The sequence below is a fragment of the Calliphora vicina genome, chromosome 2 (assembly GCF_958450345.1).
Source record: "Calliphora vicina chromosome 2, idCalVici1.1, whole genome shotgun sequence".
NCBI classification, from domain to species: Eukaryota; Metazoa; Arthropoda; class Insecta; order Diptera; family Calliphoridae; genus Calliphora; species Calliphora vicina.
In genome coordinates this window covers 87,475,798-87,493,068 of record NC_088781.1, presented here as the reverse complement: position 1 = coordinate 87,493,068, position 17,271 = coordinate 87,475,798, and the positions used below count along the sequence as shown (strand labels likewise).

The 17,271-nt window shown below is 32.6% G+C and overlaps 1 protein-coding gene across 1 annotated transcript; it reads left to right on the top strand.

Annotated features, from left to right (window-relative positions):
* Positions 1-371: 371 nt before the first annotated feature.
* Positions 372-16,981, top strand: LOC135950642 (uncharacterized). The gene is made up of 2 exons (XM_065500173.1): positions 372-1,257; positions 16,824-16,981. The coding sequence occupies exons 1-2, from the start codon at positions 372-374 to the stop codon at positions 16,979-16,981; spliced, it is 1,044 nt and encodes a 347-aa protein (XP_065356245.1).
* The last annotated feature ends 290 nt before the right edge of the window (positions 16,982-17,271 follow it).

Here is a 17,271-nt window from a genome sequence, read left to right as displayed (position 1 = left end):
AATTCCTTTTCAATGAAGCTGTTAGAAATCAATTGTCCACGTTAAATTTAAATCAAAATACTACATTCAGACCTAGTTATGGTAATCAAATTAACACACACCAGAGTTCAAAAAAACGAAATAATGATAACGTGTCTCATAATAGTAATAGTAATGCTAGACAAAGTTTCGGTAATCGCAATTTCAACAATAATTTGAATAGGAATGTGTGGAGACACTTTGTTTTACATTATTTTATTTAATCGAAGTTGTTTTTTATTTTATTTTTAAAATTTGAAAATAAATAAAATTAATTTAGTTTTTTTATAAAATTCAAGAAAATATAACACGCATTTATTTTCCAAAACTGGTGACCCCGACAATAGCTGAACATGCAAAACGATAGACCAGTAACTCGAAGTGTTGCAAGAGCTCAAGCATCTCGTGCAGAAAATGAGAATAATGTTGACGACAATGAAGAATTTGTGGAAGGACCTCAATACGTCAATTTCGAAAATCCTTCTCCTGGAATTTATTCATACTCATCGAAAGTGCAACTACCAAAACTTCAAGGATATTCTTTAAACAACATTGAGTCATGGTTTATTCGTTTGGATGCGTTTTTTAAGTTGCACAATATCACTAACGATAGCGAACAATTCAGCATTACTATTATTCATTTGGATGAGCGTCTGTATGATGAAGCTTTCGATATTATAACCAATCCACTATCGATTAATAAATTTATCACTCTAAAAGAAGTGATTTCAAATAAATTTTCTACCTCATCAATATCACGTTTAGAGCAATTAGCTTCCCGTATACAGTTGGGCGATACCAAACCAAGTCATTTGTTAACTAAACTACAACGTACCAATGTAACCCAAGACAAGAACATAATTCGTGATTTTTGGTTACAACGTTTACCTCCAACAGCTCGTGCGGTTTTAGCAGGTATGATAAGAAGTCAGCCAAATATATCATTTACAGAATTGTCACTGGTTGCTGATGAAATCGTTGATTCGTTAAGAAATAGCAACAACGGGATAGCCGAAATTTCTGAGGAATCGTTGAATTCTGATATATGTGCAGTTGGCAACACAGGATCAGTAAATAAACGTCTGTCAAATTTGGAAAATTCTATCTCGCGCATTGAAAAATCATTGAGAACTTTATCTTTACCAAATCAACAGAGCCGCCAGTCTAATTCTCAACAAAACGCTAACACAAATATTTTATGCTGGTATCATTTCAAGTTTGGCAATAATGCCAAACAATGTAAAGAACCTTGTACCTTTAACTCAAAAAACTAATCAGTTCGGCGACTAATACTAAAGTCGCCGATGTTCCAAAAAACAACAACAATTTCGACTGATTTTCATGCCTTTTTATTACTGACCGTTTAATGCATTAAACACATTCAAGACAACAGGCTACACGACTACACGAACACAAATTCTGCTGGTTACAGTTGTAGTCGTGTGGCAGCTACTGAATTATTTTAAAGACGACAGCTACAAAGTAAACAGCTGATTAATAATTCAGTGGTGCCACTTTAATAAAAAATAACCGTACAACATTCCAAAGTATTTAAGACTGAAACAATTATTTTGAGTAAAAATATATATATGGTTATAATTAATTATGTACCTGTTATTAATTTATTTCAATATGGTTATCAGAAACTTCTCTTAATTAAGTAAAAAATATATATTTTTTTAAGCACTAATTTGATTTACATTTTTTTATTATATTAGCAACACTATTTCTGTTTTGTAGTTGATAAAAATAGAAATTAGCCTAATTCGGCTACATCGTCATGAGTAGTCGTGTGGCCGTGTAGCTGTGCTGTCGTTAAAATAATCGTCTCCATATAAACGTGTGCATTTTATTTTTGACAGATTGAAGTTGGTAGCCTGCTGTCTTGAATGTGTTTAATGCATAAGTGGTAAACAATTTCTCGTCGACACTGAAGCTGATGTTTCTCTGGTAAGTTCTGATTCTTTCAAAAAACTTAAATTCAAGAAATCATCCCCAACTCTTTATGCTGCTAATAATTCGACAATTGCAATGTATGGCACAACTCAATTTACACTTGATTTTGGTATTCGAAAAAAAACGGATTGGAATTTTATTGTCGCAAAAACTAAGCATAATATAATTGGAGCGGATTTTCTGAAACGCTATGACTTAATAGTTGATGTTAAGAATAGATAAATTATTGATTCACAAACTAACCAATATTCACATTGTTCCTCTATAAAATTATGTAACTTTCCTTCAATAAAAACCTTTGATTCATCTTGCCAGTACTCAGAATTGTTATCTGAATTTGTAGATATCACACAAATAAATAAAATTGCTTCAACGTTGTCGTCCACTTGTGTTGAGCATGTTATTGAAACAAATGGTCCACCTGTCACAGCCAGATCACGACGCCTATGCAATGAAAAACTTAAGGCAGCTAAAGATGAATTTTCTTTTTTAATGAAACTGGGAATTTGCAGACCTTCAAACAGCCCATACGCTTCACCTCTCCACATGGTACGTAAAGCTAATGGCACATGGCGCCCATGTGGAGATTACAGGTCCTTAAATGCCCAAACTATTTCCGATAAGTACCCGCTCCCACACATTCAAGATCTCTCAAGTATTATGCACGATAAACGAGTTTTCAGCAAAATTGATCTTAACAGGGCTTATAATCAAATTCCTATAATAGTGCATTTACACCGAGGCGAAATCTAGTGGATTTTAATTGAAATCTTGTTCAAAATCTATACCGTTTACACCGCTGTTTTCTGACATTTAGCAAGATTTCATTTAATAACAAAAACAGCTGACTAACAAAACCCGCAGTAAATAAGTAAATTTTTAGTATTATAATTTATAAATTTAACTTTTATTCATATTTGCATCCATTGAAAATATTTATCAAACGCTAAAATTGTTCCGCACTTTTTATATTATTTTTTTTATTTGTATCTGTCAAATTTTACTTGTACAGTGCTGTATTTTTTAGTCCGTTATGAAGAAATTCACGGTTGCATCACTTGGTACTGAGTAGATTTGAGGAGATATCCCCAAAATCTAGTCACGAAGTAGATTTCATTTTGTATGGGAAATCTCGTCAAAATAACTAGATTTGGCTCGAAATCTCATATGTACTAGATTTCGCTTCGGTGTAAATGCACTATAAGGCAGTGCGATATTCCTAAGACGGCTATTATCACACCCTTCGGATTATTTGAATTTACACATATGACCTTTGGTATGTAATGCGGCACAAACTTTTCAAAGATACATGAATGAGGTTTTAAAAGATCTAGATTTCACTTTTTGTTATTTAGATGATATTTGCATTGCATCCTCAACACCTGAGTCTCATCTTGAGCATCTGCGCATTGTATTTGAGCGACTTCGGAAATATCAGTTAACTATCAATCCTTCAAAGTGTGAATTTGGAAAGCAACAAATTACATTTTTGGGTCATGTTGTTTGTGAAAATGTCATTAGTCCTAATCCAAAAAAAGTCGAAGCTATACAAAATTACCCTCTTCCAAAACATGCTTTTGAATTAAAACGTTTCTTGAACATGATAAATTTCTACCGCAGATTTATCCGAAATCCAATTAAACACCAAGTTCCCCTAAACAAACTTATTAATGGAAATAAGAAAAAGGATAGAACTTTAATTCAATGGACATCGGAGACAATTCAACATTTTGAAACATGCAAAGAAGCACTTATTAAATCAAGTTTATTGGCTCATCCAAACCCAAACGCTAACATAGTTCTATGCACGGATGCAAGCGATATTGCAGTAGGTGCAGTTCTTAATCAAATTATTGACCATAAACCTCAACCTCTTGGCTTTTTTTCAAAAAAATTGTCCGATGCCCAATCAAAATATAGTGCATATGATAGAGAATTGTTAGCAATATATCTAGCAATTAAACACTTTAGATATGCATTGGAGGGACGCGATTTCGAAGTGTGATAGATCATAAACCAATTACCTTTGCTTTTACGAAAAAGCATGATTCATCTTCACCACGTCAAATTCGCCAGTTGGACTTCATTGGTCAGTTTACTTCTCGAATATTGCATGTTCCAGGTGAAACCAATGTTACTGCAGATACCCTTTCGCGTATAAATATAAATGCTCTACAAACAAATGAGCAAAGTATTGATTATCAAATTATAGCAAATGAACAAAAAGATTGCCCTCAACTTAAGGAGTTTCTTGAATCACCAAATACATCTTTAAAACTTAGACCAATTCCATTAACAAATTCTAATAAAATCCTCTTTTGTGATTTTTCAAGCACATCTGCTCGACCTTTTATTCCGAAATCTTGCAGAGAAAATGTAATTAGCAAAATTCACAATATAGCTCATACAGGTATAAGAGCAACTTTAAATTCTATTCGAGAAAACTTTGTATGGCCTCATATGCGAAAGGATGTTGCAAAATTTGTGAAAAGTTGTATTTTATGCCAACGTTCTAAAATAAGCAAACATATATCATCACCGCTGAACAAATATTCTTTGACTTCGCAACGTTTCGAACATATCAACATTGATATTATAGGGCCTCTTCCATCATCTGAAGGATATCGTTATTGTTTAACCATAATAGATCGTTATACCAGATGGCCCGAAGCTATTCCTTTAAAAGATATTAACTCAGAAACAATTGCACGGGCTCTAATTAATGAATGGATATCTCGATTTGGTATACCAAATAGAATTTCCACCGATCAAGGCTCCCAATTTAAATCAACGCTATAGTGAATTATCAAGACTTCTTGGCATTGATCACTTAAAAACAACTGCTTACCATCCTCAGGCAAATGGTATTATAGAACGATGGCATAGAACTCTAAAAAGTTCTCTTATGTGTTATAATAGAGAAAATTGGACCACAGCACTACCATTAGTTCTACTGGGTTTACGAACAACATTTAAACCTGATATAAGTTCGTCACCTGCGGAAATAGTGTACGGCACTACTTTAAAATTACCAGGAGAATTTTTCATGGATTCCGACTTCATCCCACAAAATCATTTCGTCAAAATTCTTTCCAGTAACATGAATTCTATTCGTCCTGTAGATACTTCACATCATACAATTAAAAAACCTTTTATTCATCCTAAACTAAATGAATCTACTCATGTTTTTGTCAGAAATGATGGAATTAAACCATCTCTTACTCCACCATACAACGGCCCTTATTTGGTTTTGAAACGTGGTGATAAAAATTTTCAAGTACACATCAATGGCAAAACTCGGAACATAACAATCGACCGTTTAAAACCAGCTTTTTTACCGATCACTACCGACTAGCTGCGAGATTATCCTTGCTTGTCTGGAAGGGGAGTATATGTGGAGACACTTTGTTTTACATTATTTTATTTAATCGAAGTTGTTTTTTATTTTATTTTTAAAATTTGAAAATAAATAAAATTAATTTAGTTTTTTTTTATAAAATTCAAGAAAATATAACACGCATTTATTTTCCAAAAATGTAGCAAACAGACAAAATATTGGGAGGCCACAATTTAATCAAAATATAGATCTTACGATAGACAAAATTTCAAATATAATGTCAGGTTGGCATTTAAAGTTTAGCGGACAAGAGGAAGATGGCTTGTCAGTGGATAATTTTATATATAGAGTTCTCGCACTTACAATTCAGAGCTTACGTGGTGATTTCGATATACTATGTAGACATATCCATTTATTTTTTAGTGGAAAAGCAGTGGATTGGTTCTGGCGCATCCACCGTACATCAAATAGGTTAGACTGGGATACTTTATGTTTTGAACTTAAAAACCAGTTTCGTGACCGCAGAACTGATTTTGATCTAAAAGAACAAAGCTACCCAAATGTAAAGTCTTTTGGATGCCAAACAGATACATATATGGGGCATTTCACGTCAAGTGAACAAGTGAACCAACTTTTGAAATCGATGTCTTCCGATCGCGATGAAATTTGCACCAATGTTAGTTTTATTGGATAGTAATTCGGACACCATTTTTCAACAAGATCGGTCAAGAACTCTCTGAGTTATAGGAGGTCAAAATTTGACATTTTGGCCAAACAGGTGTTTTTTTTATCCATATAACTTATTACCTATTGTTCTTAGCAAAATGTGTCCCAAATAGTTTAGATAGCTATTTATGCAATCTTTCGAAAAAAAAAATTAAAAAAATTTAATAAAATATTTTTGATTTTTTTTTTAAATCAAAAATATTTTTGACTTTTTTTTTCAAAATGGGCCATTTTTATTTATTTTTTTTAAGAAAGCTTAGCGACCTATATGGTCGCTTAGTGGGATGCGAGTGGGATATCTATCAAACAAAATATTTTGTAACTCAAGATTTAAAATTTTTGAATTTTTTTGCAAAATCAAAAACTTTGTTGACTTTTTTTAAAAAAATGGACCCATTTTTTAATTTTTTTTGTTTGCTCAGAAGAAAGCTTATGTGTTTTCCTTTAACACCCTTTATGTCGCTTAGTGGGATGCGAGTGGGATATCTATAAAAAAAAATGTTTTGTAACTCAAGACATACAATTTTTTACTTTTTTTTGAAAAATCAAAAACCTTTTTGACTTTTTTTTTCCAAAATGGACTCTTTTTTTATTAATTTTTTTTTTCTCAAAAGAAAGCTTAGGTCTTTTCCTTTAAAACCTTTTTGGTCGCTTAGTGGGATGCGAGTGGGATATCTATCAAAATAAATGTTTTGTAACTCAAGACAAAGGTTTTTAAATTTGCACTATTTTAATTTTTTTCATATTTGTGTGTAAACCTTAAAAATTAAACTTACGCAGAGAAACTAGACACATTAGCCTGTAACATACCCAACTAAAATTTCATAGCCTCGATACTGTAATACCCATAATATGTTAACCTCAGGAATAAAAATCACTTTTTTTCTATGAAAATGTTGAATAATTTAATTTTGTTATTTATTTGTAATAATAATTAATTTAATATATAATAATAATAATAATAAAAAGATGAATAATTTAGTAAAATTTAATCTTAATCACAATAGATCAATTTATATAATAACTATTTTTACACTTAATTTATGAAGTTTTTAAATTTTCAAATATCCATACTTTTATCCTCCTTATTTGTCACCTTTATTAGCTGCTTTTTTTTGTCAATCCTTTCTTGGCGTTATTAGATTCAGCTACTGATTTCGCTGTTGGCTTCTTTTTTGGCTTTGGAAAGAAATCGCATTGAGTAGATGCAGAAAACTTTTTTAATTTGAGTCTTCCATCGACAAGCGGTATGAAAGCATGGTATTGAGCAGTGCCATCGATTGTTACCGCAGCATCGAATCTGCTCTTTAGTGTTTTCAATGTTTCCTCATGATCCTCTTTGCTACTAAAAACTATTTTAGTTTCTTTACAATAATTCTTTGCCCAATGGAATAAAGCAGTCGCATCTAAGATGCGATCTTGATGAGAGCACTGGAGGCTATACTTCGCTGCATTTCTTTTGAGGTTTGCTCCAATACTATCACATGCTCCTTTACCATTAGCAGTAGGATGAAAATGCCACTCAGCTGGCATTCCATAATCTTTTTCATGAGCTGTAAGATTTGCGAAGCTACTTTTGTTTTTAAAATGTTGACGAGCTCCGTCCGAAACGTAGTATACCTTTTCTACTGTAAATTTTGATTTTAGATAATTTAGTATTATCTTCTGGTACTCATAAACTGCAACGGTGTCATGTTTTAAATCGTCGGATATGATTGCCATACTTTTGTGTTCCAGGTTTTCTTCTTTCATGTAGTAAATAACTACTGTGAATATAGTTGCTTGGTCGTTATTGAAGTGGAATGCTTGTATGGAATCCTGAAGAACATATTTATAGTTCTCTGCGAAATCAAATGAAATAATGAATTCACCAGACTTCAAATGTGTTTTCAAGTCCTTGAAGAATGACCACTGCTCTTTGACTAAAAAGTCATGGGTTCTCAAATTTAGCAATCCTCTACACAGTTCTTCCACAAAATCATCCACATTTAAAATTATGGTTTTCAGTGTGCATCTTTCAGTCTGAAGCCAAGATTCAAATTTTAACTCCTCAATACATTCTCGATCAAAAGAGTTGATTAAATTTTCTTTGATGGATGTGGTTTCCGGGCAATTCGAACATTCACCTAAGTGGCCAGAAGTTGTAGCATTAGGGCACATAGTCAATTTAAGGCAATCGCGGTAATGGTGTAAATCTTCTGATGAATCATCTTTTAAGTAATTTAAGTTGATTTCCTTCAACATCAATTTAACATTTTCATGGTAAATACAAACACATACTGTGTGAGTTCCGCTGCTTCCTGCCAAAACGCAATGTTTTGGCCTCAGTTGTGTAAATTTTGTGAATCCAATTTTGACATCCTCGTATTCAGATTGAAATGTTGCGAATAATTCATTCAGGTTACAGAGAACCATTCTCTTCTCCATTTGAACTTTCTTGCCATCGATTCGTACAGACATCCAGTTTTTCGTCCCTGGCATCAGGCGACTCATATCATCTCGCTGATAAAACTGAATTATTAGAGATTTAGTATCGCACTCCAAAGTTTTTCCCTTCTTTTTGTTTGGGAGTGTGAGAATCCCATGCTCAGCAACTAATTGTTTAGCAATTCTTGCTTTTCGTTGAGACGTTCCAAACTCAGTCATTGTTTTTGCAGAACTCCATGTTCTTGGAGCAAGCGTGAGAAGTTGAATTCTTTCAGCTTCACTCTGTGACGTTTTGTATTTCTCTTTTATTTGTTCAAGAACTTCTACTGCATCCTTATGGTATTGGTTTCGACACTCATTCGTTGAATTTGAAAAGTTAGAATAACCATCATCATCAACAGTTCTGTCTTCATTCTCGGAATTACTTTTGTCTTCATCTGGAATAACTTCAACGCAAGGCTCATTACTATTCAAATTCGGTAATTCGTTCAACTTTCCGAGCTCTTTCCTGCATGATCCACAAATTTTCAATCGTTTGACAGCGTAGGGAATTTTTTAATAAGCCGTCGGAAATATTTCGCATATCTAATGATCTGTGCTTCATTTTGTTAAAGGGATTAAAACAAAAAGACGAATAAATTTCATTTTCAACCTTAGCCTTTTTAGAAGTCGTAGACATTTTGAATTTTGTAAGTATTTATGTAAATAACACACGTCTTAACTTTAACGCTGTTTCTAAAAAAAAACTGATTTCCGTATGTCTTCAGAATGACAATAAATAGTTTTTTAAGATCATATAGGTAGTACGTTTAATGAATGAGTCTAAAATCTTTTATTAGGGTCAAGAAGGGCTTACATACTAAAGTACCTAGTTTAACCAAATGTTACAAATAATAATAAAAATAAACCACCATATAAATAACCTACCTGTCAACTTCTACCTCTCCACCCACTTCTTAAAGTCAAATGTCATAAAATAATAAATAAACTGGTACTTCGGAGAAGGGCCATAAAATATTTCCACTTGATTCCAAAAATTTGTTTCTGGGGCACCTGATATTTTAACAATGAAAATCACGTGCGCTGAAAACTACCTCTAGGATTGACTAAAAAAGCCGCAAGATACAAAACTCAGACAAATTTTGGGGGTGGAAAATTAATAGCGGTCGGCCTCATATTGCACCCCTCCAGTGGCTATTATCGGTCAGTTGTTGTGGTTTTTATTTTTAAGGTTTTAGAAACACTTACACACAAATATGAAAAAAATCAATTTAAAAACATTTGTCTTGAGTTACAAAACATTTATTTTGATAGATATCCCACTCGCATCCCACTAAGCGACCAAAAAGGTTTTAAAGGAAAAGACCTAAGCTTTCTTTTGAGAAAAATTAATAAAAAAGAGTCCATTTTGGAAAAAAAAAGTCAAAAAGGTTTTTGATTTTTCAAAAAAAAGTAAAAAATTGTATGTCTTGAGTTACAAAATCTTCAGAATTAAAGTTTATTCCAAAATATTTAAAACCATATCATGTGAGACTGAAGGAATATAAAGAAGCCAAATTTAAAATTTTTAGTGAAGAAATTAATGAATTAGGAGTTATCAAAAAAGTTAAAAGAAATACCTGAAGATTAAGAGAATATTTTAAACAAATTATTAGAAACCGCAAAAACTTTTGCTCAGCTATAGTATCTAATGTGAACCAGTTTGATATACGACCATTTACCACTGTGCGAAATTTTAATGAAAATGTAGTTGGTCTGATAGATACTGGGGCTACAGTTTCTTGTTTTGCAGCCGATTATGAAAAAGCATTTTTAGAAAACAAGAATAACACTTATACAAAATTTAAAATTAATTTGAAAACTGCTAATGGGATAAATCACTCTGCTGTAGGTAGTGTGACAACATTAGTAACGTTTCGAGAAGAGACTAAACCAATAACATTTTTAATAATTCCACATTTAACACAAAATTTATATTTAGGCGTTGATTTCGTTAAATCATTTGGTCTAGCTAAAGACTTATTTATAGGACATATAAATAATTCTTCAAATTCTTACATGGATGAAGTAGATGTTGATGACAATTTTCATCAGGGTTTCGAAGAACTACTAAAAGCAGTCGCATTTTACTGAATAGTTAACTTTTTACAGTCTCATGCTTAAAAGAAAGTAACTAGTTTCAGTTTTTGATCACATGGTTACTGAAAACAGTTGACTGTGCACACACATTACAACAGCAAGCAGCAATCGATTTTGTTTTTTTCCAGCAGCCAAACAAATCAGCAGCCGCCATGTTTCAGTTTCCAACTCTACCGAACTGATTACACGACTTCAGCAGCAAAAACATTTCTGTGTGTGCTGCTTACGCATTGTCAGTTTCGAGTTTTGTTTTTCGTACTACGCAGCGTAACAAAAACTGGCAGAACATCTCTGGTCACCCTTTGTATCAGTTCATTACAATTCCTTTCGGTTTATGCAATGCGCCACAGACGATGTCCCGGCTTATGGACAAAGTTATCCCCGTCCACTTGCGTACTAAAGTCTTTGTTTATTTAGACGACTTGCTTCTCATAACGGAAACATTCGACGATAATGTATTATTATTGCAGGAAGTGGCGCTTTATATCCGAAAAGCAAATTTAACAATTAACATAGAAAAAAGTAAATTTCTTCTTAAGCAAGTTAAGTATTTAGGACATATTATCGGCCATGGCATGATTAAAACTGACCCGGACAAGGTTCAGTCCATCCGAGAGTTCCCTTTACCAACATCCGTTCGACAGCTTAGAATATTTTTAGGTTTTTGTGGGTGGTACCGACGTTTTTTCCGAAATTTTGCAACACTGACGACACCCCTAACGGACATGTTACGAAAGAACAGAAAGTTTAACTGGTCCGACGAAGCAAAATCTTCATTCGAAGAGCTTAAAAATTCCCTTTGCTCTGCACCTGTGCTGCATAACCCAGACTTCTCACGTCCGTTTTCCATCCAGTGTGATGCGAGTCAATATGGGATAGGGGCTGTTCTCGCTCAGAGAAATGAAGACTCGGACGAAGTACCTATTGCATTCATGAGCCATAAATTTAATCCTGCACAGAAAAATTATACTGTTTCTGAACAAGATTGTCTTGCAGCTGTCATGGCTATCAAAAAGTTTCGTGCCTACGTAGAAGGTCACGAATTTGAAATCATAACAGACCATGCATCATTAAAATGGCTCATGAATCAAACAGACTTACATGGACGTTTAGCACGATGGGCCCTAAAATTGCAAGGCTTTAATTTCACCATTTGCCATAGAAAATGTAGTCAAAACATAGTGCCAGATACGTTGTCACGCATACATTCTGAAAACAATGACGAGATCAAAATTCGAAACAACTAACAAGATACATTTATAGCAGCAATTGAAAATTCAGTAGACATTGATATGGAATCTGAAGATTTAAATCTAATGAATATATTTCACATATTGAAAAACTTAATTGCCTGCCTGATTTTAAAATCGAAGACGTATTTATTTATAAACGGTGTGAATATGCCACTGGTGATGATTTACAGGAAGAATTTTCATGGAAACTTTGATCTTATGATCTTATTAAAAGAGCTCATGCCCACCCGTTGTGTGTTCATGTCGGCGTTGGAAAAACCATACGTCGACTTAAAACTTTTTATTTTTGGCCCAAAATGGCAAAACAGACAGCCAGTTATGTTTCCTCTTTCGTTATTTGTAAGCAAACTAAGGCTTCGAACAAACGTCTCCGACCACCTATGGGACAGCCATCTAGTTCTGTTCGGATTTTTCAAAAATTGTATTTAGATTTGTTAGGGCCTTACCCTAGATCTTCTTCAGGGCATATAGGTATAATTATTGTCTTGGATCATTTATCCAAATTTCATTTCCTAGAACCTATAAAAAAATATACTTCAAATGTCATCATTGAATTTTTCGAAAAGCTAATTTTCCACATATTTGGTGTACCAGAGTCAATAACGACTGATAATGGGGTACAATTCAAATCCAATATTTTTAAAGAGTTTTTGGAATCCTATGGGGTTTTTCATAATTTTACTGCCATTTACTCACCACAGGCAAACGCCAGTGAGCGGGTAAACAGGTCAGTGCTAGCTGCAATAAGGTCATACGTAAAACCCTCACAAAAAGATTGGGATGAGAAACTGTCCGCAATCAGTTGCGCCTTACGAAGCTCGATACATACTAGTACAGGATTTTCACCCTATTTTCTTTTATTTGGTCAAAATATGTTGACAAATGGCAAATCGTATTCTCAACAAACTCCGTCTTATTTAAGAAACGATGAGAAATTATAGCTATTAAAGGAAAAGGCTAGAGAAAATATACGCAAATCATACGACAAAAATGTAAAATATTACAACCTTAGATCTCGCCCAGTAAATTTTATTATAGGCCAAATTGTATATAGGAGAAACTTTTCTCAATCCAAGGCAATAGAGCATTATAATAGTAAACTAGCAAATAAATTCGAAAAAGCGAGAATTTTTTTTAAATAGTCATAATATTTAGTAAACAATAGTTTACCTAAAACAACTAAATCAAAATATTTGTACTAATTTCCATATTAGTACAAAAAAATACAACAGTGTTACCTCTATTTATAAATTCATGTTACACTACTTTATTATGTTTTATTCTTCGCTTTATTCAGCATCTTCTATCATGTATATCTTCTTACAAAAATTATACATAATGATAAAGATAAGAAATATAAGCATATTTTTGTCTCTTTTATACCAATGACCGATATACTTATTTCTGAAAACGCAATAAGAGGTCTGATGTGAAGTTAGAAAACCACTATAAGATCTTTTCAATTCTGGCAGTGAAATATTAAAGTATATTTATCGGAAGATTAAAAAAAATACATTAATTGAAATAAGAACATGGTATTTTGAATTTAAAACATTTTAGAAATTTACATATAAGTGAAAACAAAAATAAACAGTTTATTTCACATCGCTTTAAAATTATTTGGAATAAGACAAAAGTATTCCAAATCCACATTTTTACCATTATCTAAGACAACAATTTATGAAGGTAACTATTATAATTAATAGAATTATTAGATTTTATTCTAATATTTTGTTAAATTTTATAGAAAATTTAACCACGCCCTCTTGAGTGACTCTACGGCCTTAAGCCAAGATTTGGGTTACACGTGGCATGGTCAAGGCATTTACTCGAGAGCAGATCCTTTTAATTCCCGGCTGAGAAATATCCTAAAGAGACAATAGAGATTTCCAGAATCTAAGCCACATATAGCATTATTATTGCCTAAAACCAGCAAACACGCAACCAGCAATCTAACAGCTATCTATATTAACTAAAATCTAATAGCAAAACTAATGTCTGATCTCAAATCGATATTCTAATATTCGATCGTAAATTTTCTAAAATATTATCTGAACTAACTACCTACTTATATGTATCTATATCTATATAGCTTTATCTATTCAATTACACACTCAAATTAACTAAACTAAATTTGTTAAATATCAAAAATACAAAAATAATTATAACAACAATTAACCGATTGATATTGAAACTTTAAAACCTATAACTAAAATGTTAATATTTTCATAATCAACTTATTTTTATACACTTCACCTTCGTGAGAAGGGTATATATAAGTTTGTCATTCCATTTGTAATTTCTACATTTTTCATTTCCGACCCTATAAGTATATATATTCTGGATCCTTATAGATAGCGGAGTCGATTAAGCCATGCCCGTCTGTCTGTCTGTTGAAATCAATTTTCTGAAGGCCCCAGATATCTCCGGGATCCAAATCTTCAACAATTCTGTCAGACATACTTTCGAGAATTTTGCTATTTAAAATCAGCAAAATCCGTCCATAAATAACGGAGATATGAGCAAAAATCCGAGACAACCTCTGAAAATTTCATCAAAAAACACAATGTATTTGACAAAAAAGCAACAAAACGTATGTTTTTGGATGTGCATGCTTTATTTTGTTTTTTTTTTGTGTTTTGTTTCTTTTGGCGTTGTTGTTGTTTTTTATACAACAAAACATTTGTTTGGTTGTGTGTTGGTTTTTGACAAAAAAGCAACAAAACGTATGCTTGGATGTGCATGCTTTGCGTATTTTGTTTTTCTTTTGTGTTTTGTTTCTTTTGGCGTTGTTGTTTTTTATACAATTAAACGTATGTTTGGATGTGTGTTGGTTTCATTGGCTTGCGTATTTTGTTTTTTCTTTTGGTGTTTTGTTTCGTTTGGCGTTGTTGTTGTTTTTTGTGTTCTTGATAAATTTAGGATGCTGTACGCTGAAAGTGGGCAATGTACATACATATATACTAATTATAAAAAATAATAATGCATCCACAACAAAGGTAAAGGGTATATAAGATTCGGCATAGCCGAATATAGCACTCTTACTTGTTTTTATTGTATAATATTTACAAGAAAACTAATATAAACTACCTAATTACTTTATTTTTTTTTTCATTTACTAACTTTATTTTTATAAATACAATTAGAATTATAATTACAATTTAAACTTATATACTAAAACCTTAATAATACAACAATAAACTACGCTGTAAATCGAATCCAATTACATCAGCAGAAGGCCTTCCGCGTCGTTGTAATCGAGACCCTACTGTAAGTCAAAATTGTATTTCTTTTCTTCATTTTATTAAACCATTGGTAGGCGTTCATATTGTTGAGATTACGAACATTTTCGTGAATTTACACGTACACAACCCGAAAGTAAACAAAACACACAGCAAGAGCGTAAAAAATACAAATAACTCATTTAGTTGCAAACAACCCATATTTTTAACCCATACATGCACACAAACTACAATTTCTCTTTTTGCGCTTCCCCGTATTAAACATATATTTGAGTATTTGGTTTGAGCTAATTGTTTATGCTCACTTGCAGCTTTAAGATTTCTCTGTTACTGTTACTTAATTACTATTATTTAAGTTCACTTTAAAAAAAAACTTCTGAGATGTAATGTTGAGTGTAAAGTATTTTTTTATAAATATTCTTAAGTGTTTTGTTTAATATCTAATATAATGAATATAATGAACTTTTATTAAAATGATTGGTCTGTAATTCTCTTTTAATGTAGAACTTCAGGGATAGAAGTGAGATCAGTGTGTTAGGGTTTCTACCACAAATTAGAGCCACGGAAAGAAACGCGGATGGGTGGGTTTAGAGGATAAGATTTAACATCAAAGCTAAATTTTAATAGATTTTAAGAAAATTGTGGAATTATTTTTATTATCAAAGGACAATTAAATCACACATAGTTTTTTTGTTATTGTACGTAACTGGTCCCATGGAACACGATCCCCGCCCACAACTCCCGATCTAGCTAGCTAGCCAGTACGTGCGTACAGTTCCTTAAACGTGACCACAGAAAATAGTTTAAATTAACTAAATAGTTAAATTCTGAGACTCACTAAACTAACGAGTATAATACACTTTCTATATTAAAATTACGATTTATTTTGTTTATTTTTAAATAAGTTTCATATTGTTACGAAATTGTACTTGAATTCAAATATAACGATTTTAACGGCTGATTTAAAAGTAGCATAATGCTTTCAAATAGCAGTGCTGTAATAGCTGTAATATCTGTGGGCATTATTAACATTGAATAAAAGCTTTCAGTTGACCAATGATTGTAAGTATGGCAACGCTGTTTACTGCGACCGAATATTCGAATTCCAATATTCAGTTAAAGAACATTGTAGAAAGTACACCACAGATGGCGTATGTATTAGAAAGCTCTAGAATATACGAACTTTGACAGTTAAAGAGCAATCTAGAGTGCAGATGGCAGTGTTAAATAGTGGCAGAGGTTGCAGTCGTTAGTTAGTTTATCAGAGACGCTATTCGAATAAACACTGAGTGCCTTAAACTGTGCTGTATTTTTCAAGTGAATTCGTGTACATTATAAAGTGTGTCTGTATTTCTGCGAATTTATAAACGTGTATAAAAAACATTGAGTGACTATTTAATTCTGTTGTTGTACATTTTAAATAAAAAAAAGAGTTGTTACAATTTTCAAACTACTAAACGGCTTTTATTTGCAATCAAAAGTATCCGGTTTATTTAAAGGAAATAAGCAAACGTATTGAAAAGGTTAAAACGTAGCAATTGGTGTCAGAAGTGGGATTGCAAAATAATAAGCATGAAGTTTGAAGAACTAAAAGTTGAACAACTCAAGAAAGAACTGAGTAGTTGGAGCTACCAACTAGAAGAAATGAAGTTTCTGCACGTGCAACAACAAGCAGCATGAATTTATCCACAATGTTTGCTGCTATGATGGAGAAATTTAAATAAGCCAATGAAACTTCTAGAGCTAATAACGAGAAGCTGTTAGCTGAAGTTCAAGAAACTTCTAGAGTCAACAACGAGAAACTTCTTGCCGACAATGAGAAACTTCGTTCTGAGGTTAAAGCTGAAGTCAAAGAAATTATTAAACACTTAGCGGAAATCTAAGAATCTAGAATCTTCTAGAGCAACATATGAGAAAATTCAGCAAATCTTGGAAGTTATAAACAGCAGAGTGGGTGGCATTGAGAAAAAGGTGTCCGACTTTGAAAGCTGTTTAGAAATACAAGCCATAGACGTCAATAAAAAACTCACCGACTTAGAGATTGGAGTCGGCAATAAACTGCACGATCTGCAAATAAAAGTTAATATTCTTCAATGCCAAGATGGACCGGTTCGAGTTATTTCAGAAACATCGAGTAGAATAAAGGCTCCTAGTTTTGATGGCACCACACCAT

What these genes read in the sequence shown, in the direction of transcription:
- LOC135950642 (XM_065500173.1), top strand. Translation starts at nt 372, where the DNA reads ATGCAAAACGATAGACCAGTAACTCGAAGTGTTGCAAGAGCTCAAGCA. An exon ending in TGGCAATAATGCCAAACAAT is followed by an intron (nt 1,258 to 16,823) that starts GTAAAGAACCTT and finishes AATTTAAATAAG; the next exon opens with CCAATGAAACTTCTAGAGCT.